General features: G+C 40.1%; 1 protein-coding gene across 7 annotated transcripts in view; it reads left to right on the forward strand.

Annotated features, from left to right (window-relative positions):
* The window catches only part of PPARGC1A (PPARG coactivator 1 alpha), a 608,395-nt gene that overhangs the window by 511,957 nt on the left and 72,614 nt on the right, over nucleotides 1-23,824 (forward strand). For 5 of the 7 annotated variants that reach the window (XM_017653378.3, XM_073237777.1, XM_073237776.1 and 2 more), the window contains one exon: nucleotides 8,676-8,855. In XM_017653378.3, the coding sequence (XP_017508867.2) occupies nucleotides 8,676-8,855 (180 nt within the window). Of the gene's footprint in view, nucleotides 1-1,037; nucleotides 1,059-3,525; nucleotides 3,696-8,675; nucleotides 8,856-23,824 lie in introns of those variants that run through there. The other 2 variants (XM_036994712.2, XM_017653379.3) reach the window with 2 other exon arrangements.

The raw sequence follows: 23,824 nt of genomic DNA on the forward strand, positions 1-23,824 counted from the left end.
TACTACCTAAACTTGTACTCAGTCTTGGTCTTCTCAGTTACATAATGGGTACACTAATACATTGTTATTGGGTAGTTTTGAGGACTAAATTGCTTGGCATGTGGTACATACAATGCTGGTCTTAATGCCTAGCCCATGGGAGCTTTGCTGTATATGTTTTCTTCTCCATAAACCTTTCTTGAAAGGTTTCAGTTTAAAATTTATTCTTACATAGTTTATTGTAAGCTTGTAAAAAGCAAATGGGCAAAGGTCTCACTTGCATATAATAATGACATCAAAACAAATTATCTTTGGTAGTGTGTGCTTGGGTATTTGAGTTTGTGTTTATTTATTAGAAATGGCAGCTGTCTGAAACAGGGAAGTGGGAAAAGCCTTAATTTGGGGCAGACACGGGGAAGAAAATCCAAATGTTATGCACTTACTCAAGTATTTTTGTCACGGAATTGAATTATTCTCTTGAAGTTTTATTTTTCTCTTTTTATAAACTCTAAGGATAGACTCTCTTGTTTCCATTAATGTTGGAGCCTTGAGAAAGGTTAACAGAACTACTGAGGGGAGAAATTCCATCGGTGTGGAATCTAGGCTCTGTGTAGATATGGAACACTGCGGGCACTCAGCAGATGTTAATAAATACCTATTTCTATTGTTGAGACAAAATGGGGTTGATTTGGGTGTGAATTGTAGTGGTTAGTGAACGGACCTTGTACCTAAAAAGGGTGTGTTTGAAGGAGAAGGGGAATCTGGATATGGAGCAAAGTAACACTGTATTTGTCATATCAAATCAGTCTCCATTTTTAACGGCTGTCATCCCCCTAAAATTGTGAGCTCCCTTGTGTCCATGTCATATGCTTGCCTGGCAGTCCTTGCAGTACATTGCTGTGGGCATAGTGAGGTTCCAGTAGGTCCTTGTTGATTGAAACCCAACATTTGGAAACCTTGGAGGCAGAGTTGAGGGATCGGTGAACGGCGGGCTGCAGGGAGAGAGGAAGAGACACAGTCAAGGCAGAGAGAGAATTAAATATAGAAACCACCCGGGAAGCCAGAAAAGAGCAAGGCTGGTGAGCAACTAACAATTTATGTTCTCCTGAGAAAAGAAAAAACTGGACAGAAGAGAATTTTTAATCTGAAGAGCTAATTAACCAAATTATAAGACCTCTAAAATATCCCTCTCATTAGAGTAGTAATTTTGAGACTAAAAAGCATACAGTGGAAGGTCCTCTAATTTTCCCCAAGAATCTATTTAATGGTTTATATAATAGAAACTTGAGGGGAAAAAATGCTGTAGTTTATAAATCACTTCAATGTTTTGATTCCTACTAACCCTCTTTGCAATGTTGAGGAAAAAAAAAAGCATATATAAAACCACCTCTGATTTCAGTGGCTGTGCTGATTTGATTAAGAAAAAGTGGAATTAGGTGTCAAAAAGACAAACAAGAAAACCCCACCACCACCCTGTGAGCAGGTTAAAATATCAAACAAAGTGTTTCAGTGTAAAGAATGTCTCTAAAGGTGTGAAAAGAATTTAAAAATATGTATAATGGATGCCTAGCATTTGATGAGCACAATTAAGAGTATCAGAGAATATCAAGACACAGGGATTACCTGATAATAATTAATAAATGTCAACTCTTCTTGGTCAAGTGACCAAAATTATTTCACAGTTGACTGTGTTGAGAGTAGAGCCAATAACCTTTGCCCTGAATTTTAATAATTTACTATAGTTTTACATTAAATCAGAATATAATTGGGAAGAAAATTACTGTTTCTTTGTGGAGAGTGCAGAGTAATGCCACTAATTGCATGTGTAAAAGCCTTCCCAAGGTTGTATTTTCCTGTTCTTTCTTGATTTAGAAAATTAAAACTACAGTAATTTTCCATTATTTGTAGGTGGGAAAATGTGCCATTAAAATGTATTCAGCTAACTTAAAATATCAAAGCTTTGGGCAATCTTTTTTTTTCCAGTAATGACAAACTGTCAATTTCATCACATTATTTAGGAATTTACTAGGTACTTGTTGCAGATATCAGAGTAGAAAACCTTTTATAATACATATGGTCTGAAAGAAGAAAAACAAATTTGTTTTTCTCATTCTTTCACTTTACTATTAGAGCAACTTTTTATTGAAGATGTGTTAGAGCAAATCACCACTTTTTTTTTCTTCATAGAGTGATGGATAATAGAGAACACATTACATGAATCTTACTTGAATAGGAGATTAAATTAATCGTACTTTAAAATTATTTTTAGGTGCCTGGGTAATTTTGTGAGATAAGTTATGATCGAATAAAAGGATTGAGCTGATGTTAAAAGTATATTAGGTTTAAAATTTTATAAAAGCATATGTATGCACAAACATGTGTACCCGTGTACATGTCTCTGGAACTTGGAAGGGTTAAATCAGACCACTGTAGTGTTATGGGAAGTGTTTTTCGGTGGTGTCTAATACCTTGAGTTTGTTATGTATTCAGTATGTAGTGTCATCATAAAACAGTTGCACCTGCATTTAGTCCTCATTGTCTCAGGGTAAAAGCTGAAAAATAAAAAACTGAAAAAGCTCAAGAAATGAATATTTCTACTAATAGTGTGTCAGTATTTTTCCCTTACTCCATGAACATTCCTGATCTCAAATGCAAACTGCACAATCCAGGGCACTAGAGTTGGAATCCAGTGTTTATTTAAAAAAAGCACCCTAAGGCAGTTAGAAAATATTACAGGTATGAAAAAAAAAAAAAAGGCAGTAGGAAACTAAGCTGATCTGGGCACGGCAGCAGTGATCGTATTTACTAACACTTGTTTTCTGGGAGCCTATGAAAGAAATGGAAATAATTTCAAGGAGCCTGAAAGGATGGTGTTTTGTGGCTTGTTCTCCTTATATGGAGCAAAGCAAACCGCAGTGACACTTCAGGAGCTGGTATTCCCTACTGCCGCCGGGACAGCCGATTCCTGGGTGGAGCAGTTTGTTTAGACCTTAACAAATACAAGCTGTTCTGCTGATTAAACAAGCAAAAATGAACGTCCCGTTCTCCGCTTTCAAACATTTCCCTCAATCAGAAATTGTCTCATAAAAATGTATCATGTGAAACGCTCTTGCTTTAGTCCCAAATCGAACTAGAGTCCACTTAGGTCTTAGAATTCAAGTCCTTGGGGAGTACACATTTTAGCAAAGAATACAGTTACTCTGCCATGAAACAGGAGCTTTGCCACTTACTTGTTTTAGAAGGAAAATACATTAAGAAAAGATTGCAGGGGATTTTAGTTATTATATGGCCAGGGATCCGTTTAGAGTCTGGGGCTTTCAAAGCTGGCTTTAATCACAGCATGATGCTTGAAGCCTCCAAAAGTCCAAGTGTTTCCTTTCTTTCTTCTTTCTGTTTTTTTTTTTAAAGCGTTACTTCACTGAGGCAGAGGACTGCCTTTGAGTGACGTCACGAGTTTGAGCAGCAAGCAAGCAGCACAGGAGAAGGGAGGCTGGGTGAGTGACAGCCCAGCCTACTTTTTAATAGCTTTGTCATGTGACTGGGGACTGTAGTAAGACAGGTGCCTTCAGTTCACTCTCAGTAAGGGGCTGGTCGCCTGCATGAGTGTGCGCTCTGTGTCACTGTGGATTGGAGTTGAAAAAGCTTGACTAGCGTCATTCAGGAGCTGGATGGCGTGGGACATGTGCAACCAGGACTCTGTATGGAGTGACATCGAGGTGAGCTGGGGCTGGGCTCGGCATTGCAGCCAGGATTGAGGCTTTCCTCGCGATGCAATTATTCCTGAAATGGGGGAAGGGCGCTTGGGTGAGGAGAGGAGGCAGAAAAGTAGTCCCGGCAGGAGCTTTTGGAAGGGAATCTCAATCTTATCTTAACTCCAATAAGTTTGCTATTTTAAGGTGACTCAGAGATGCCTTGAGCAAATCAAAGCTTAGCTGCTGTCATGCATATCTGTTGCAGTTGGAAACTCTTTCCATGTGCCTTTGGCTCTGTTTCTACTCATATGCAATATTTATGCTCTAAGATATTGATATGAATCAGAAGCTGAAGTCTTTCCAGTGGTGTTTAGTGGCCTGGTTGGAAAAATGCCATTTCTATTTATAATAAGATGAAGATAGAAATATTAAAATGGATGTGCTCAAATATAGTCAGTTTTGACTCTAGTCCGAATTCCCACCCCCCACCCACCCCCTTCCTTCCCCCGCTCTGTTCATCAGACAGAGAACTCACAAAATCCTAAATAATCCTGCTGGGCTATTTTAGATTGCTTTTCCCACGGAACAGAAAACAACGAAGCTGATTCCTCTCCTCTATGTGTTTGAAAGATTGGGCCAGCAAATGAAAAAAATGTGCCTTACAATGCAAGGTTTTCCATTAGCATTGGTGGCAGGGAAGCCAATGGTTAAATATCTCTGTACCACGGAGAGCTGCCTGAAGCCGGAGAGAGAATAGAGTTTATGCAGGACTGTGTGTGGAGCTGCTTGCTGCTTGTGTAAAAATAGACGGCAATACATCAATTCCACGGTCTCTGCTGGCTACAATTCATGCAGAGGGGAAAAAGCAAGCCGTTTCCTCGTAATCTCTGGAGCCTAGAGTGACTAGCGGAGGAACAGAGGACCTCGGCATGTTTGCATTCAACACAATGGAATGTTCTCGGAAAGTTTGGGCAACTTGGGAAACAAGCGAAACTTTCTGTGGACTGTGATGAGATGGACCCGAGTTGAATTGCACGGAGGTTCTGAGCGGCTAACAATGAATCTGGCAAAGGACTGCAAGTGCTTCCTCTGGGCAGCTGGGGGCACGTAGGGTAAGGGGGAGGATCAAGTGCCACACGTGATTTGATTAAATAAGATGTTCATGTGGTGCAGCGATACACATCTAAAGTGAAAATAATTTGGCCAAGACCGCCTGTGAATGCATTTTTCCTATCTAGCGAGGCATGCCCTGGATTCTTAACTCTTTGCTGGGTTTGCAAATGTTGGCTCTGTTTGCCCTCTCCTGCCTTGGCAGATTGTATTTGCAGACTGTGATTGTTCTTATCTTGTGATTTCTTGGTAAGGTGGAATGGATATGGATAATTCCTATGTCCTGTAGCTGTTCTGAGTCAGGGTTATGAGTGGCTTCAGAGTCCTCACTGCCTCGGAGTAGCTGGAGAGTCCTGTGGGTGGCTGTCTGGCTGGCACTGTGGGTCTCAGCTGCTGTAGTTTCATTTTTCCATCATGTATTATTCCTGATGCCGCTAGAAGTTGATTGAGGAACTAGATCATATGGAAATACGAAAGATTTATTTTAATCCTTGGAATTCCTGCAGTCATTTTCAAATAAGTGTCAGAGCCATTTACAGCAGTGGCCCTTTTATTTTTTTCTTCAGAAGGTTAGGTCTCGGGTTAATTGTCCAGCTGTGGATTGAGTTGTCGGTCGGTCAGCTAAGACTGGCCAGTGGCTTCTCTGGTGCTCTGTAGGTAGCAAGCTTCTCGAAACTCTGCGTTTGTCGCGGTAGCTCTGGGAATCACCTCCGCCTGTCTAAAATATTCTGAGCAGCAGGTAGCATAGGCAGCTTTCATTTTTTGAATCATTAATGTTTGCTGTCATCCTAAAACGTATTATGCCCTTTTGCACATAATGACAGGACAGCACATTGGTTAATAAAGGCCACTATCACTATAGCTACTCAGAGTCCCTGGTGTTTCACAGTTTAATGAAGGTGATGTACAATAAGGTTACTAAGATTGATAGAGACAATTCACATGACATACACTGCACTAAGACTGTCATTCTTTACTGCCCCCCCGCCCTCCTCCCTGTCCTCTGTCTTGACTAATTTTTTTCCAAGAAGTAAGATTCTTTTTTCATTAATATAATTAATGTGGCCAAGTCCACTCTTTCTTCTCTCTCTCTCTCTTTAAAATTTACCATCAATGGCACAAAAACCTCCAAAAGGTTAATGGGGAATTATACTTAATTATAATGATTCATTATCATCAGTGCAGTTAAGCTAATTTATTGTCTGCTCCTTAACTAAGAGAAAAGTCTGTTGGGGTGAAATAACGTACAATAATTAGCCTTTTGTGTTTAGTGACTGCTTTATCCTCTTAAATCTTATTATAAAATTAAGCCTACAGTTGTGAAATAGCTGTCATAGTTGCAAAAAGGCAGTAGAATGTGTCTCTGTAATTGCGATAAAGCACACCTGTTACTGATGTATAGGGAAGCAGTAAATATCAGCATGTCAGATGAGGACAGTTACAGGGCTCGGACTGTTAAGTCTGGCATCATCCAAAGGCCAAATATAAATTAATAACAGGAACACCTGCTGCCACTAATGTGTTTTAGATTATCAGGATAATGCTGCATTCTGAAGTACTGATTTTATTAGCATGTCAACATGGGCAAGAGCACATGCACATTTTTCAACCATAACATAAAAGCAAAAATGAGAGAAAGAGAAAGGAAAGGAAAGAAATGCAAAGGCACATGTGAATGACAGTGTAGCAAAACACAAAAAATGTGTCTGGTCTTTTCAGTGGTTTTCAAAAGTTACTTAAGGATATGTATTTTCGAAAGGTTAACGGGCTTTGAGCAAGCCATGTCTGGAGAGGAGAGTTAACGAGAGAGATGGCCAGAAGTTGCTCGCGCACTGGGATGGCACTTGAGCGTGCCAAGCTACAATTTTCTAAGTTACACTTTCCACAAACAGGACCTGAAGCCAGATGTAGAGGTCCTGTTGTCTAACTTATTTTTGATTTTTGTTGCTGTTGTTTGCTGTTCATGCTGCTTTTTTTGAAAGGACTATCCCCAGTGAAATCCTACTTGTTTTCGCACCATTGAAAAAGTTGTCTCCTCGCCACTGAATTGGTCGTGTTGTGGAAGAGTTACCACTGTGTGTTGGTGCTCGGAGGATAAGCAGTGTGGGCAAGCACGGAAAGTGGGAGGCATTACACCCATAACCAAACATCAACACTGCACAGAACAAAATCTTCTCTACTGTTCAACTTCTGCTTACCTATAAACCGAATCAAGTACAGTGATCTCTAACTTTGGGCTTACTCAGATAATAAAAAAGGAAAGATAAAATAAAATGATAAGGAAAGAGTTTAGGTGGAAAGGATTGCCCTTTCTTTGCACTACCTCTGTGCTTGCAGTGTGGGACCTGGTGGTCTTCGGGAAGAACTGCACTGATTTTCAGGCCCCTCCCGGTCTCCCCTTACCAACTGCTGGCTCCATTACCCAGTGCCTACTTCTCAGTGTGAAGCTTGTGATCACGTTGCTGCGTATGACCCGTGTAATGTAGCCTGCCAGGGATGACAGGGGTGCTTGAGAAAAAAAATCTGCATAAAACTTATTTTATTCAAAACCTAAATGTCAAGCAGGATCTTCAGCTTCATGCCCAACTGCTACCTGGATGTGAACAATGTCACAACATATCTCCTGATCTTGGTAGGGCCACAGTGACGCCACTTCGGAGTGTGCACTTGCCAAGTTAGACACCTTGGTTTACAGGTGGATAAAGTCCTTAGGGCTCTGGAATCACCAGACCTTGGCAAAGGAAGTTTCTGCAGGTTCTTCACAACATGCAGTGAGGAATCAAGCAAGCAGATTACCAATTCCAAGTTAGAAGACCATCTCTTTGGTAAAGAGGTCCACTTCCCTCAAAAAGCCACAGTGAGGGACATTTAAAAGACCCTAGATGTGCTCCCATCTTGGAGGTGATAGACTTGCCAGTCTAAAATAACCTCGGTGACAGACAGCCCAGCCATAGTGTAGGACATTTTAAGTGCTCAATATATTGAAATCATTTTAAAACTCCAAAGAGAAGTAGTTCTATAAGACACTTAGACAATAGTTTAGGAATGCATGAATGATGAAAACAACATAGTTGTGGTGTGCTATAGTGATTTTTCTTTCCAGACATCAGGTGATCCCCAGCATAGTCCTACATACACAAATATAGGCACCCCCACACACACCAACACACATGACTTGCAAGTTACACATAGTGAAAGATAAAAAGATAACATAAAAAAACTGTGATATTTGTCCTTCATCTCAAGGAACTTGATTTTGCCTGCTCAAGATAAAGTTCACAAGCTCATGAAAAATCAAATAAGAGTAGAAGTTTTACATAACAGTTCAAGAGAACCAAAGACAAGTTAAAGGGCTTGCATCATTAGTTGCTAAATGACTTATATGGTTTATAATGGTTAAAAGCCTAAGTGGAGAAATTTTCCTAGTAGGGTTCTTATCTTCTGTTTTGCATTTATTAGTTGCTTGTTTTGTCTCTATTATGTGTGATGGCAATTCCCAGGTAAGAATCAAAGTTGTCTCTTTTTCTCAAGGAATTTTACTCGAAAGGTAGAATGAAACTTTGCATGTAGTTAACCAGGAACAATTTGAAGCTTGGTAAGGGCAAACTATCAGAAGGCACAAAGCCAATTGATTTCCAGCTGCAAGAATCAGAGAAGGCTTCGTGGAAGCATGGCATTTGCCATGAATTTGGAGAGGTTGATTTTTGGATCGAATGGGTGCAAAGTGAGTAAAAGAATTTAGGATGCTTTTTCTGGTGACTGAAACCCTGGAAACCAGCTTGAGTGGTTTCTTTGAATTACCGAGGCTTAACTCCTATCACATGCTATTGCGGTTTAATAAATTCCTGCAGTTAATGAAAGCTGGGTTTTTTTCTTTCCCCCTGCCTCCTGCAGTGTGCTGCTCTGGTTGGTGAAGACCAGCCTCTTTGCCCAGATCTTCCTGAACTTGACCTTTCTGAACTAGACGTGAATGACTTGGATACAGACAGCTTTCTGGGTGGACTCAAGTGGTGCAGTGACCAATCAGAAATAATATCCAATCAGTACAACAATGAGCCTTCGAACATATTTGAGGTAAGGGCATTCTTTGGTGAAAATTCATTTCTCACTGAATTTGGCTTAGGCCACACTTAACATGATTATTGGCCTGAAAGCCTTATGGATTCTTACTTGATTGTCATCAAAAGACTTTATCACAGTTAGGTGCTTCCTATTTTGTGGAAAAGCAATGTTTGAAAAAATTTTTTTTGAGAATTAGAGACCCAACCAGAGTGCATTACAGTGTGTTGAAATACTAAAAGATTGTGAAAGAATTAGTGACAAAGAAGAGCAAAAGTCTAAACCTGTTTATTCCTGTCTGTTTCCCACAGAAAATGATGCCTAATATAAATTAATGTAAAATGTAAAAGAATGCATTTCTTTTTAACGAAGGGATTAGATTTCTCCCTTTGTTTTGCAAAGTAAGTGAGCAGTTTTTATAATTATTATTATATTTTTTTATTGTACTTGATTTCTCTGTATTGTAGAAATCTCTAAACCCATGTTTATATTTACTTAAAAATTAGTCAGAATTCACTTAACTTTAAGTAGTGAGAATTACCTACCAGACTCTAAACTCTTTATTATCAGCCTCCCTTGTAATAAAGAATGTTAACCTACTCCTATTAAAGTGTTGCTTTGAGAAAAGACATTCTTTCTCGCAAGAACAGTACTTACTTACTTGAGAATAAATGGTTTCTTATAGGTACAAACATTAAGTGGTACTCTGGCAAGTGAATTGAATGAGGATTGTCAAATCAACTAGTTTTTAATATCACGACCATGAGCACCATCAACATCATCTAATATTTTCTCCCTAATATGTGGCAGGCTTCATACAAAGCATTTAAATCTGTTTTTTATCCACCAACAGAGACATTTCTGATACTTCAGGGTTATTTGGTTGAAACCTTGAGCCATTAAGAAAGCCAATTTACAATATTTATTGATTTTTTCCAGCACCCAGCCCATAAAAGGCATTGAATAAATGTTTATAGAGTCATTAAGAAAACCAATTTTACTGTATTTACTGGGTTTTTCCAGCACCCAGCACACAGAAGGTGTTGAATAAATGTTTTGAATAATGGGTGAATGATGAATATAGTAATACTTATAACAGTAATAGTAATAATAGTGGTTGATATTTTGGCTCACTCATGCCTCCAATTAACACCTTGTTTCTGTACTATCATTATGATTCCTATTATATATATGCAGACAGTCTCAGAGCTTAAGTCACAGAGAGGGTGAGTGATTTCCCCCAAATCACACAGTTGACAAAGTTTGAACCCAAAACTGATCTGATTCAAAGTCTATATCATTGATTAAAAATAGAGTAACAGTGAGTTTGGGTGACAGCTATTCTTTACAAAGACATATCAAGCTGCTTCTTTACTCAATATATTTAAAAATAGGACATAATCTTTCCTTTCAGTGTTAGTTGACGTGGAAGCAGGGATAGCTGATGATCTGAGGTGGCTGTAGGGTCTGTCAATGACTGAGATTTTATAGTCTGTCTGGAGCATTGAATGGTCTTAGAAGATAGTGAGGTTAGGGCTGGGAGAAGGCAGAGGGGAAGGAAACACTGAAAGTCTGTGGTTTGTTCTACTTTCCCAGGCTACTCAGCCGGGTCTTAGAAAGTTCATGTGAGGACTTGGCTGGTTAGAACTGGTAAACTGAACATTCCTCATTCAGTACACTTGTCAGGTTACAGGCCCATTTTAAGTCATGCTGCATTAAATAAACAGCACTTTAAAAAATGTCCATCTCTATAGACCTCTTATCTAAAAATCTGCTATTCCATGTTGGGTGGATGCCATGCATTTTGTGATGATGGTGAGGGGGTGATTGAAAGGTTGGGGGAGACTGAAAGTTTTTGTAGTCAGTGCCTTCCTGGTGGGCCAGTTACAGAACAGATAACTTTCTCCATGACCCTGTGTCCCCATATTTTGTGTTGCGGCACCTGCATGAGGGGTTTCTCATTTATACCTTCGGGAGACTTTGTTTGGTTATGTAGAGATGCTCATTTACACAAATACACCCTTTTGTGTCCTTCTATAACTTTTTACCATTGATAGAATTGTTTTCAATGCTCTAAAACACAAGAGGTTCATTTCATTTTGTCTCTCATTAAGTCATTTTCAACCAGTGACTCTCAACTGGAGGCAATTTCACATCCCTGGGGACATTTAACCATGTCTGGAGCTGCATCTGATTGTTAGGACTGGGGGCAAGAGGCTGCTCCTGGCATTTAGTGGGTGGGGACCAGGACTGCTGCCGAATACCTGACAATATGCTGGGCAGCCCCCACAGCAAAGAACTGTTTGGCTCCAAATAACAATTGTGCTGAAGCTGAGGAATCCTATTTGCAAGAAAGTCACTGAAATTACCCTTTATAAAACACTAAGGAAGAAGTCAGCTTTCTGAGAGCAAATATAGTGAAGATACAGAATATGAAGAACCAGAAGGTACACAGAATTATCAGGATGCTCAGGGCCTCGGGAGTGATATGTCAGAAATTCACGTAGTGACAGATAGCAAAAGTGACTGTTTAGATAAGTCCTCATAACAGTTTTTCTGGTGTCACAACACCCATTTTTCTTTGTCTTTGCAAAGGGTAAGGCCTTCTGTGGCAATACTGTGACAAACAGAGGCAGCTTCCTGAGCACTTGCATATGGAGAAGATACTCTACCTTTTGCCCTCTACCATTAAGCTCAGACAGCTTTTCTATAATGGGAAAAAGAGTGTGCTTTGAACATAGGTGGAATTCTCAAGTTGTGTCTCCCCTTGTGAAGAAGGTCCATGTGCAAGAAAATAACCCTTGAATGGCTACAGTTTTGTGTTGCTTCTACCACAGCTGCATTTCCCTGAAGTCATTTCCCAGAGCCTGTGTCTTTAAACCTCTCCCAGTGGACTTTCACCGGCGCTCACTTCCAGGTCACAAAGCCCTACCTCATCACGTTTGGGACAGCCTTGTACTTGAGCAGGCCAAACAGTCACGGTTTCTGCCACCTCTGATCTGCCAATATCAAGCATTATCTCCCTCAGATTCCCAGAATAAAATACGGCACCGATAGTTAAACACTTTTGCCTAACTCAAGTAGAACGTTGGAAACTGGCCACAGGTTTTCTGAATTCTAATCAATGCAGAAAGAAAATGGTGTTTAGAGCTGTAGACAGTACAGCAGAATGTTAAAATGTGGGAAGTTAATCGAAATGTCTTCCTTTGGCCTCTTCTATACATTTGAATCTAAGTTTAATTTTAATTAACTGTGGATGAAAAAAGAAAAGAATACAATTGAATGTTACAGTTCGGGGACAAGTGAATTCCTCCGTGGGCACAAGGTGTGCGAACACACAGTTGTCCATGATGGTTGAGTAACTGGACACACAAACACAATCTCTGCTTGCACAACCTATGTTTGGATGTGTAAATGCAGGTGACCAGGTATTATTCAGGAGCCACTTAGAAAAACAGGACACGGGTTTATAGGTACAGCCTCTAGTGGATCTGATCCATGTGTCAGGAAAACAGGATGCTGTCCCTGGACTGGCTGGTAGCAAGATTTATGTTTCAGAATATTGCAACATAACTTCCTTCCCTCTCTAGCCTTTGTGCATTGTTTGAAGGAGGAGAATAAAGGGCTACTTTTACAGCATGGCAGTGTGTAAAGATGGGTGGCATGGGGTTAGTTTAAATAGCACATTGGCCCTTGTGGGCCCCTGTGGGCCACCCTGTCCCTGCTTTATCTTAACATCTGCTTTAATGGCTCTGTAATACAACCTGATGGGCATCTTTCATTCACGTCTAAATGCAGCTACTTGGGGTTCTGTAGGACAGAGCAAGTGAGAATGTAGTTGTCTTGGAGTCATTACTCATAATATGTTCTGAGGCCTGCTTTTGCTGATGGGGAGAGAAGGGCTCACAGCTGTAAGCCAGCATTCATGTTGGATAATTACTGGAACTCTTGAAGTTCTGATACTGTTAAGTTTCCTAGGAGAAAAAGGGGTGGGGGAGGTTTCCTCTTCTCTGTCTATTAAGTGTACTGCTATATGCTCCCAGAGGAATGGGGGATGGAAGCCTTCAAGATTACTTGATTATTTGGGAGGGCATATAGATGATTCTGCACTTCTTTTTTTTGACTTTCAGTTGTATTGTACTTTTTTCTGAAATACGGGCATATATTATGTACTTATAATTAAGTTAAAAAATCAAATCTTGACTGCTCAAAAGACTGTAAGATTTTGGAAGCAGGGAACCTACTTGTCTGGTTCAATGAAGTTTTTCTAGATGTTTTCTTAGGAAACAGAAGAAAGTAAGTGCTCAATGAATACATGCAATACAATGAATGAACTGACCACTTCATATTTATTGATGGAGTGAAGTATGTTAGGTAACGTGAGGATGACATATAAAACACAAAAAATGTGTTTCCTAAACACTGTAAACCTAATTTGGAAAATCAAATAAAGAAATGTGAAACAATTAGCAAGCAATGAAAGATTGTGTATACATATATACATACCTATGTATATTTTCACATATGTTAGCAATGGGTGAACAATGTAAGACTGTGTGCATACATGTAAATGTATACATGTATATTTATATACGTGGGGTTATATATGTTATATATATTAGCAACTGGCAAATATTGCAAGACTATGTGTACACATGTGTATAGGCATGTATGTGTATATATGTATATGTGTATCCCAGGTACAGAGGGAATCAGCAAGAAAAGCACCACCAAGGCTGATAAGAGAATCAGAGTGAAGTGTTTTTATAGAGGTATTATGAAGGTGAGGAACTTGGTATGCTCAAAGCAAAAACATATTGATGGAAACAAGAGTGGGAAAAATAAGTTTGGCTTTAGGGTGGCCACAAAATTAAGGCAGGCTAGAGAACACAGTTGGAGGTGGTTAGAGTTTATGTGGTAGGAATTAGGGTGGCATTGAAGATTTCTAACGGGAGAGCCATGTAATGGAGATGGAACCTAAGCGTGATCATTCTGATAGCCCTAAGAGCTATGGGCAGGCAGGAAGTAGGGGAGATCTGACTGCAGGTCCGCTGCGTTCCAAACCCCATGCGATGCACGTGCAGAGAAGGGCCAAGGTGACAGCAGAGGGGACAGCGTCCAGGGAACAGAAACTTGAAGCACCTTCAAGGAAAATTCCATCAGCTCTGATGAATATGGGTTCGGTTAGACAGGGAGGTGGTGAAGAATGCTAACTCAAAAATATTCCACAGAGAATTAGAACTTCATGGATCTCCTCCTGGTTGAGTTTCTGCACACCTTTAGGAGCTGAAGTGCTTTCTGAGACTCGAGAGTCATTTTACAAAGGGGCTCTCCATCTCCCTGCTGCCTCAGGGGCAGAACATATTTAACCCAATCCACAAATTTATGTGGTGTCTGCTTTCTTCCACTTGTCTCCTTGGAGAAAATTCTGCAGCCTTCCATGGTAATGAATTCCTGCTTCTGACTGTGTCTGTGGTCAGGCAGACTTTTCTATGAATGGCAAACCTCTTAGAATTTTAACAAAACAAACAGAGGAAAAAAAAAAGTGTGTCAAAACAACCTCACCTTAATTTAATCATCAGAGAATAAACTCTCCTTTGTTATGTGGAGAAGCTGAATTACTTCACAATAATCACTTCTTCAAAATTTCTGGAATTTCCAATTTGCAATCAATAGATGTTTGTCATTTAAATTAAATTTATGGCCCACAACCAGATTTTTGCCACGCTTGGTAATGACACTTATGGAGAACCTAGACTTCAAGTAAGAAAATAATAGCCATTTAAGTGGGGAGATAATTGGCTGTAACATAAGAACATTGAAGAATGTTGAAACTCGTGGAGACTTATGGAGTATTTTAAAAATTTATGTTGTACTTATCTTTGCATTTGCAGTCTACCACAGAATTCCAAATTCTGGGTATAAATCAGCTAGATGTTCATCTCAGAAAGTCACAAATCAGGAAGCAATAATCTGACCCAGCCTGTGTGTTGCTTTACTTCCAACTTCTACTGTCCACTTATGTTGCAGGGCAACTAAATAGTGTTGTGTGTGTGTGTTTTCATCTGCACACCTCAGTTAAAGACTAAAATATTTTAGACTTCTTGCCTTGATAACATCTGGTTTATCTTGAGAACATCTGTGTTTTATCACCCTCTTTCCTCCCTGCCATTATGCTGACCACTGGAAAAATATGGCTCAGGAGTTCTGCCCCCCAGGGCTCTGTCTACTGGCATCAACCCCTACTAATAAATAGCAAGTCACAGGATGCTGGTTACATGACAGATTTTTACCATCACCAACTTCCCTGGTGGTTGCTTTTGTTAATGTAAGTTATGGTTGCAGGAGAGGAGGTTGGCTGCTGTTTTTCATGGAAGTCAATCCGGTTCTTAGCCATTTGCAATTTGGAAAGTGAGAATCTATATGTTTAATTAGGCACAGTGATTGTAGAATGTACTGTTTAGTGTTTTTCTGGGTAGAGATCCACTATTTCATGTTGGATACTCGGGCACTCCAAGAAGTAGGTAAGACATATTCTGGGCATATTTTAGGCTTTTTCTACCTCCTGGACTCTTAAGTATGCCATTTAACTAAAAATTACTTCACTTGACTTCCTCAAAGCTAGAAAAGTGGAGACCCATATTCACAAAGAGGAAAACTTGGAGGGAACTCAGAAAAAAGTGGCTCATTGCTGCTTAGATTTACTCTAATGATATTAGTCTAGGTTAAAGTAATCAAGATTCAGGATGCCACACTGGACAAACTGTCTATTTGTATAGCAACTGTGTGTGCTTGTGTAGTAACCTTACACATATGTCAATGTCTGTTTGTCCACATCCCGTATCTCTGTGTGATGTCATGGAAACAGCCCAGCAGATGGCTCACCTCTGAATGAGATCAGCCCACAAAGCAGATAGAAAGATGAACTTTAAAGAACACGTTGTTAAACGGAGAGCCAAATTGTGCTTCTACTGCTCCCTACCCCAGACTTCACATTTTTAACAAGGTTAATTTGTCTCTATAATTATGTGCCTATTCTTTTAGCAATGAAAACTTTTATTGTGGGTTTTATAAAACAAACTGCCTGTGATGTAAAACAATTTTTTAAAGACTGTTTTTTTTCTTCTTCATCTTTAACCTCTGAGGTTACTTTCATGATTGTGAGCTCTGAGGTATAGTTTGAAAGCAAAGCAGAATACTGTTTTCCTGTAGCCTGCCAAAGATGCTGAATTACAAGTAGCTAGAATGAAAGCAAGGGAAAAGGGGTGAGAGAGACACAGTGAAATACACACTGTTATTCTTGGCAAGGGCAAAATTTTATGAAGATAAATGACTTCTTATCCGTTTTGCCATTTGTCCCAAAACAATGATAGGAGATACTTGTGTGCCTTTTCTGTTCCAATATGATAGAATAATTTGCATAGTTTTGGATTCTAAACACTAATACTTTGTAGACCTGCCCATCTCCATTACTACTGCAAGTTATTCATTCAAGGTCTATGGCCGGATGGATTAATGAGTTACCAGATCTTGCGTAAAATGACTTGGCCTGACTTTTAAACAACTAACCTTTTTTTTCCTCCTTTTTTCTTTTGGCCGTTATTGTGATTGGTGCTAATGGGCTCTAGAAATCAGGCTCCTTATAATTATTTTTTTTTCCTAGAAATAACTTCGTTAAGTATTTCCCCCACTTTTCCATTTTCTCCCAAACTTCTGCTCAGAGGCAGTCGGTTCAAGGAGGTACAGCAGGCTGGTGTGGCAGGGAGAAGGTAAAAGATGCAGCAGCCAAATCCTACGTGGGCAGTGCCCTTCCCCTGTGCCCAGTCAGCAGTGATTTCTCAGAGCCTGGTCTTCAGCACGACCGTGTTGAGAGCCAGTTCTTGGTGTTCCTCCCACAGTATGCATAGCTAGAGCTCTGAACTTTGAAGGAAAGCCTCTAAGCTATTTGCAAAGTGCTGGTGCTTAGTGAATACTAAATTACATTTAGGAAATAGTCTACTGCTACCAGTTATACTTCATTTTTATTCTTGACACAGACACCTAAATCAGAGAACAGTAACATTTCAGAGATTATGGAAGCAGTTTGGGTATGTTCCAACACTATAATAGGATCAGAATTTTAAGGCCTTTTGTATTATTACCAATAGTCACTTAGTTTCTACTGCAGTGTACTTTGTAGGGAATTACAGCTTTTACTAAAAAGATTAAAATGCTATTATGCAAATGATTGCAGTATGTTATTATGTTTACAAATTAACATCCATGGCTCAACACACAAATTAACTAACTATTCTATCTATGTTATTAAGGATTTAATAAAGTAACTGTTAATAAAAATGGGTAGCTTGGAACACTTAATAGGAAACAATTGTGATTTAGCACAGAACTCGAACATTGTGTTTAATGTTCTAGGTGATATAATGGTAAAATAAAGTTGAGCAAAGCACAGAGAAGAAGTGGGGCTGTGTGCACTGCAGAGCTGCTCGTCTGAGATGCTGATGACCGTGAACTAAATAGCTTCAGGCTACAATGTACAGTGGGTGGCATATCAATAAATCTGAGCAAAGCACAGACCATCTTCTATTAATAAATAGTTCATTGAAATGATAATTGCCCTCCATTACATGTTTGATATGTTCCATACACAAGGAGAATACTTACATTACTCTAAAATAGAGCTTGGAGCATATTTTGCTGTGGCGAATGGAATTTAGCTGCAGAATATCACCGTGTGATAAAAGAGGAGAACGCTAGGTTCAGACAAAGATGGCTTTACAAACAGGCTGCAAATTGCCATTCCTGGCTGTTCATAAGAGATCATAAAAGCAAGGAGATAAGAACCACCAAGGTCCCTGAGAAATGAATGTATGTGATTATGTTATCTTGTGGGTTGGATTCACTAGACAGACCGACAATGCTTTCACTTCAGTCCAACAGGAAGAGTAAAAAGTGATGTTGATTTTGGACAGCAAACTTCGTTAGAGTGGAAGCCCCAAAACACTCTAATTAAAATGTTTCCAAAGACATCCAGGATTCTAGTCACTGATCTTTTGCTAGATCTCAAGCCAAGAGCTAGGGTTGGTACCTAATATGAAGCAGATAAACTAATAAAAAGGAAACAAAATGATTACTAGAAAATCCTGAAACCACTTAATTTATATTTCAGATGTTTGGGATTTATTTTTTAACAGTCCAGTTAAGATGTTGAAGACTCCTATGTAAGCAATAGCCTTTTTAGGTTGACCTAAAAACAAATAATTCAATTAAATAACAAATAAATAAATAAACAGCCACCTTTTCAGGTCTGTCTACAGAGGGCCACTGCCTGGAGCTTCTTAGCAGGAGTATCTGGGTGCACTTAAGAAGCATACGCTCAGGGAAAAAAACCACAAACTTGGTCAAGGTTTGTACCCCTGCATACAATACAAGCAATTTGTTTTGTTCCAAATAGCACTTCTGTTGTTGGAAAGCTACTTATGCAAATTTTTGATATCTAGCTTTAGCAAGGCGCCTGGTTCCGTCCTTTCCTTCCACATTTGTATAAATTGTGTTGTTCTTCACTCTTCCAAATTTGTCCTTGTGGAAGCCAACACTTGCAAATCGGTTGAAGCTTGCTAAGAGAAAGAAAGGGAGGGGAGAGAGAAGAGGAGGAAAAATACCTGGCCAAAAACAGTTGCTGGGGCAGGTTATGATATGATGGTTTGTGGTCTTTGTCTCGTTCCCAGGCACCTGATCGAGAAAGTGGTACAATCCTATTATGCAGGCATTCTAGAACTCATGCCAACATTCACCTGACATGACCAAGGTTTAAAGTATTTGCTGTAACTTTACCCAGTGCAGTGGAAATGTGTGCCTGCCTGTGTGTGTGCACACATTCACATGCTTTTTTTTTTTAGGGAAAAAAAAGTGATACTTGCCGCAGAAGGGTGGTAAAATAATTAGTCCAGTAGACAAATGTCTTGGCCCATGTTTAAACAGAGCTTTAAGGACACAGTGTTCTCAGGAGTCACATATCTAAATACAAACCAGTGTCAGCTGCCATGCAGACCAAAATGTAATAGCCTGCTTTCACGTAGGTCATCGTCAACCCATTTTGGTCGCAGTCACACCGCACATCTGTTTCTGCGCGCTGCAGCTTCTTAAGGTGGCATTTGGACTTCCTAAGAACACAAACATCCAAGCTATAAATTCCCACTGCTGGAGTTATTTTAAATAAGTGTATACTGTTTCATATTTATAATGGTGAGGCTTCATAATATTCACAGTGAATATATAACGCCGATCAGTTCAACAAGCATGAAATTGTATGTTGTCAACTTGTCACATAAATAGAGTCATATTCAGGCTTGCAATAATGTTGAGCTCAGGTTTCCCCCCCCACCGCCACACCCCCAGAATTGTCTAGAGGGTCACAAAAAAGTGGGGAGGTAGCACTTCCTTCGGATAGACCGTCAGGTGATGGTAAAGTCGACTGTCTATTACTGAGTTCCTCTTCTTCCTTCTCTCCAAAGTGTTTGTGTTTCGGTGGGTGGGGGGGCACTGCTAATGGGCTAATCGGGTTTGTTTCTTCTGTCATCCAATGGTGTTTTCAGCCAGTGCTAGAAGGCTTTTTCTGGGTTGTGTATGTCTGAGTAGCTTTTTTTGTTCTCCTTTAAAGCAGTTTTATTTGTTGTTTTATTTTTTTCCCCCTGTTGTAGCGCAAATCATTGCTAATTGTCGTGAAATTCTCTAACTATACTCTGGCACGCTTTCTCATTGCCTCTGTACCCAGTTAACTCTTCATTCCCAGCATGCTGGGTAATAGTGAAAGCTGGACATTCTGCTCAAACTTTCCCACACTAGGGAATTTAGAGAGATGCAGAAAAGAAATTATTGATCCAAAGTTGCAACTTACCGAAAGCAGAAAGAAAGACAAATGCAGTGTCTTCGCTAGAAGAGGCCAGTTACCGCAGCTGATATTTCTGCACCAGAAGCATGAGTAGAAACTGATGCAAAGTACCTTTTCACTTTTGAGAAATTCTTAGATATGGGCAATCCTCCCCATCTTCCTAAAATGACCTGAAGATGGGAAGTGTTGCATTAGGTCTGTGCCATCGTGTTGATTCACCTGGTTAAGTTGCAAACTGTAAAACCTCAGGACAGTGCATGTGCAGTATTGATTATTACCAATGCTGGGCTTTTTATCCCATATCACTTTTAGTTTGGATTGTCACATTTACTCATATCGTTTCCAAGGTTTGCATATTTTCACATTCCTTCCTGCTTTTTGTTTTAAAAGTTCCTCTATTTTCTCCCTTATTCACCCATTCATCAACAAATGATTATCGTTAACCATTAGCATGCTCATCTCATCTCCTTGTCAGTTTCCGGGATGCAGTGCTTAAGAGTAGACACAATCCATGGCACCATGAAGCTCATGATTAGGAATGAAGACAAACCTTTAAAATCACGTGAGCTAAGCTGTCGGACAGAAGAGGCAGAGATTTTCTCCACCTGTCTGGTCATCACTAGTAGATGAATTCTGCCCTTTTCTGAATTAGCGCACTTAGCATCTTCAGAAATTCCTTCACCTTGAAGTGGAATTTTGCTGGAAAGCACTTCTTCTAGCCATTGGGAACTTCTGTTCTAAACCATGAGCTCAGGTATAGGGCCCAACAAATGCAGGGCAGTGGGACAGAAACTTGAATTTGGGACACCTGGGACTTAGCAGTGTTCACCACATAGCATGTTAAGGAAAAGAGCAGTTTGCTTATTGGAATTGCTGGTGGAAGACAAGAGGAAGCCAGCCTAGGGGAAGAGAGCAGGGTTGTCAGCAGAAGTTCCTTACCCAGAGTGCAAAGCTGACGTGACTCGGATGCTGTGCCCCTGGCAATGTATGTGGGGCTCCTTTGGACGAACAGCGTTTTGTACCATTTTAGGATGGTTGACCTTTCTCTCTGAGAATGATATCTCAGTCCAGCTGGAAGGGCTGACATGCTTTTTGCCTCTATGTGTCATCCTGAATATGTGGCTTTTCTATCTCCTGGAGCCTTCTTCTCATTGTCTCATGGGGTCATCCAGCAGGGACTATGCTGTTCCCTTGATGAGGCGTGCACAAGAGGAATGCCACCTACCCCTGTCCTTTCTTTCCGGTACCTAGCATTGCATTTCTGCTGAGTATTATTCTCTCAGATCTCTTTCACTTTCTTATAATACTTTGGCTTAAATCTCTTCTCCTCAGTCTTTTCTAAGAAGTGTGTTTCTGCTTTTGAATGGTGCTTACATAGGGAAAAAGTGCCTCTATTACAGGAATGCCCTTGGTTTTTCCACGGGCTCTTGGTCTAAGGACATTAGCTTCCCTGGGTGCCATCTCATTTGTTCAAATGTGAAGTTGGAGCTTCTGAATCCCAGACATAGTTCTCCTGGGTGTCCAGGGATCCTTGCCAACTCAGATTTTGTCCAGAAATGTTCTCATGTCAGGATCCTCTTGTGTCTTGCCAGCACATGCTTAGTGGGGACACCCTGCACTCCTCTGAGCTGTATTTGCAGCCTGGCCTTCTCTTTTAGGCAGTGCCACCTGATGGGCAGGCTTACCTCCTGTTCCCACTGGAGAGGAGTCTGAGCACATGCCTGAGCATTTGAACGTAGCAACACCGCACGGGATAAGTGAATTCTTTCCCCTGCTGCTCCCCAAATCCAGGGCTCTGTAAGCAGCAGATTTGAGAGTTACATTAGGTCACAATGCCACTTTCTAGTTCCTTTAATCCTATCAGCTGGCAATCTCAGCAGTACAGCTGGGATGGCTGCCCCTGTCCTAAAGGAATTTGTGTCTACATCTCCTGGGACAAATCCAGTCTGGATTGCTTTGCAATATTTGTTCCAACTAAAAATTTTGACAAAGACATTTTGTCCATACAGAACCAAAGAATTTCTGTGTTGAGATGCTTTTGGAGGTAACTGCATGTTGCCTGGTCTTGGTAGATAGCTGAGTCTGGTGATCTATGTAGCTTGACTTGACTGTGAGTGGCAAATGTGTTTCTTCTGAATCAGCAGAAGGCATGATGCCTTCCAACAGTCCTGGTGACTTCACAACTGCTTTTGTGGTACAGCAAAACTAAACACTGATTCCATGTTTTCCCCTTGGTTGTGGCCTCATTTTCATTTCTAGTTCCATGTTTCATATCAAAAAGAGAAGATATGTGCTCTGTAGATAGGATGCATTTTTACTTCATCACAGGGGTTATTTTTATAATTCATATCAGCAACCCTCATTTCTTTGGCCATTATTAACATAGTATTTTTCATTGTCTGAAACATAGCTGAAAATGCACCATTTGTAAAAATGGCTCCAAGAAGCCAAACCAGATGCAGAGAAAACATGCTTTCAAACTTAATGCATTTTATTCCCAGGTAACCTTCTCCAACTTTCACTTATCACTCATTTCCTTTTGTTTTACTTACAATTTAAACCAGCCCAGTCATCTGTTTTCTGAGCACATGGGAGATTAGGAAAAGTTATTTGCAAAGTTAACAAGCTGGTAGAGGCAAGGAGACCATAGCAGCAGGGGCTGCATTGTTTGGGGGTGGGTGGGGCCTGACCACAAGAACAAGATTACAAACTATAAAAGGTAGATAAACACTCAGAATATGATTGACTGTCTGGGGCCATTTAGTTTGAAGCCAAATAGCCCTGGATTTCTCAGGGCTGTATTTCTAAGTAGCTCTCAGCAGTCATTTTGCAATACCACACAATGCTACAAAAAATCAATTCTCATAATTTTTAAGAGGGGGGAAACATGTAAATGCTTTGGAAATCTTTCCATTAAATGCTTTAATAAAGAATTTGGAGCTTAAGCAAGTCAAGTTCTTGATTCATCTGTGCAAGTGCCATGAGGATTAATGCCTGATGATGAGTGATAAATGAGGTATATATACAAACACACATATGTATTTTTAGATCTAAAAGATTTTCATGGAGTCTTGATGTCATCCTCTAAATCTAAATAAGAGAACACTACATGGAATGTTCAACTTCATTATGTGATCAGATTTCTTTCTCCCTTAAAAAAAAATACGACTGTTGAAATTTCATCTCATAAAGACACTACTGATTTTTTTTTTTTGTCAATGTAAAGTCGTTGGCTGTAAGGCCACTGGTCCAGACAAACTCAGCTCAGCAGAGTTATCCTTAAATAATTCCTCACATTGCTGTACAATGAAATTACTTATATTTTCCCCCACTATTGCTTCCCTATGCAGTCCCCAAATAAACAGTCACTCCAGTGATGCATATTACGTGTGTATATTCATTTGGAGCACACTAATTGTACTATTGGCACTATGCGTAGTTTCCCCTTTCGTCCCCATTTTATTTGGAAATCCTTAGAAATAAATCAGCATACTTAGGGATTGAAAAATAATCACTCAAATGTACTTCTTGGTTTTGGATAAAGGATTTCAAGTAATGTACAGAACTGAGTTCCCTAAATCTAATTTCTGGCTAAAACCCCGAGGAATATTAAACCTGCATCTTCTTCATCCAAACTCCCTCAACCAGTTCTGCCACCTTTCACCTAAGGTGAGAGAATGGACAGCGTGGGTTTCTACACGTGGACGCTGAGCTTTGGTTAGGTCATAAACCCCTCATTAATATTCAAACTTTGGCAATTTCAAAGAATGCTGTCCCCTCAGACTACTGTGTGCAACCCAGCTCCCCTGGTACTTACTCACGCTTATCCTTTGTAGAAAGGCATTTGTGTCTCTCTTCATGTCCCTTTCAGGAGTAATTCTTCCCTTGTTCCATTTTCCCCTTTCTCTTCATGGCTGTCATAATAGCCCCTGATACCATCAGGCAGCAGTGACCCTGTCCATCACTCACCAGCAAGCTATTCTTGAACTAGCGGACGGTCCCTGAATGACCAGATTAATTGTGCCAGTGGTGGGCCTTTCCAGCGACCTTTCATCCAGCAGCATAAAAGCTGACTGCGCTGTGTGCAAGGATCACT

The sequence above is a fragment of the Manis javanica genome, chromosome 5 (assembly GCF_040802235.1).
Source record: "Manis javanica isolate MJ-LG chromosome 5, MJ_LKY, whole genome shotgun sequence".
Classification (NCBI taxonomy): domain Eukaryota; kingdom Metazoa; phylum Chordata; class Mammalia; order Pholidota; family Manidae; genus Manis; species Manis javanica.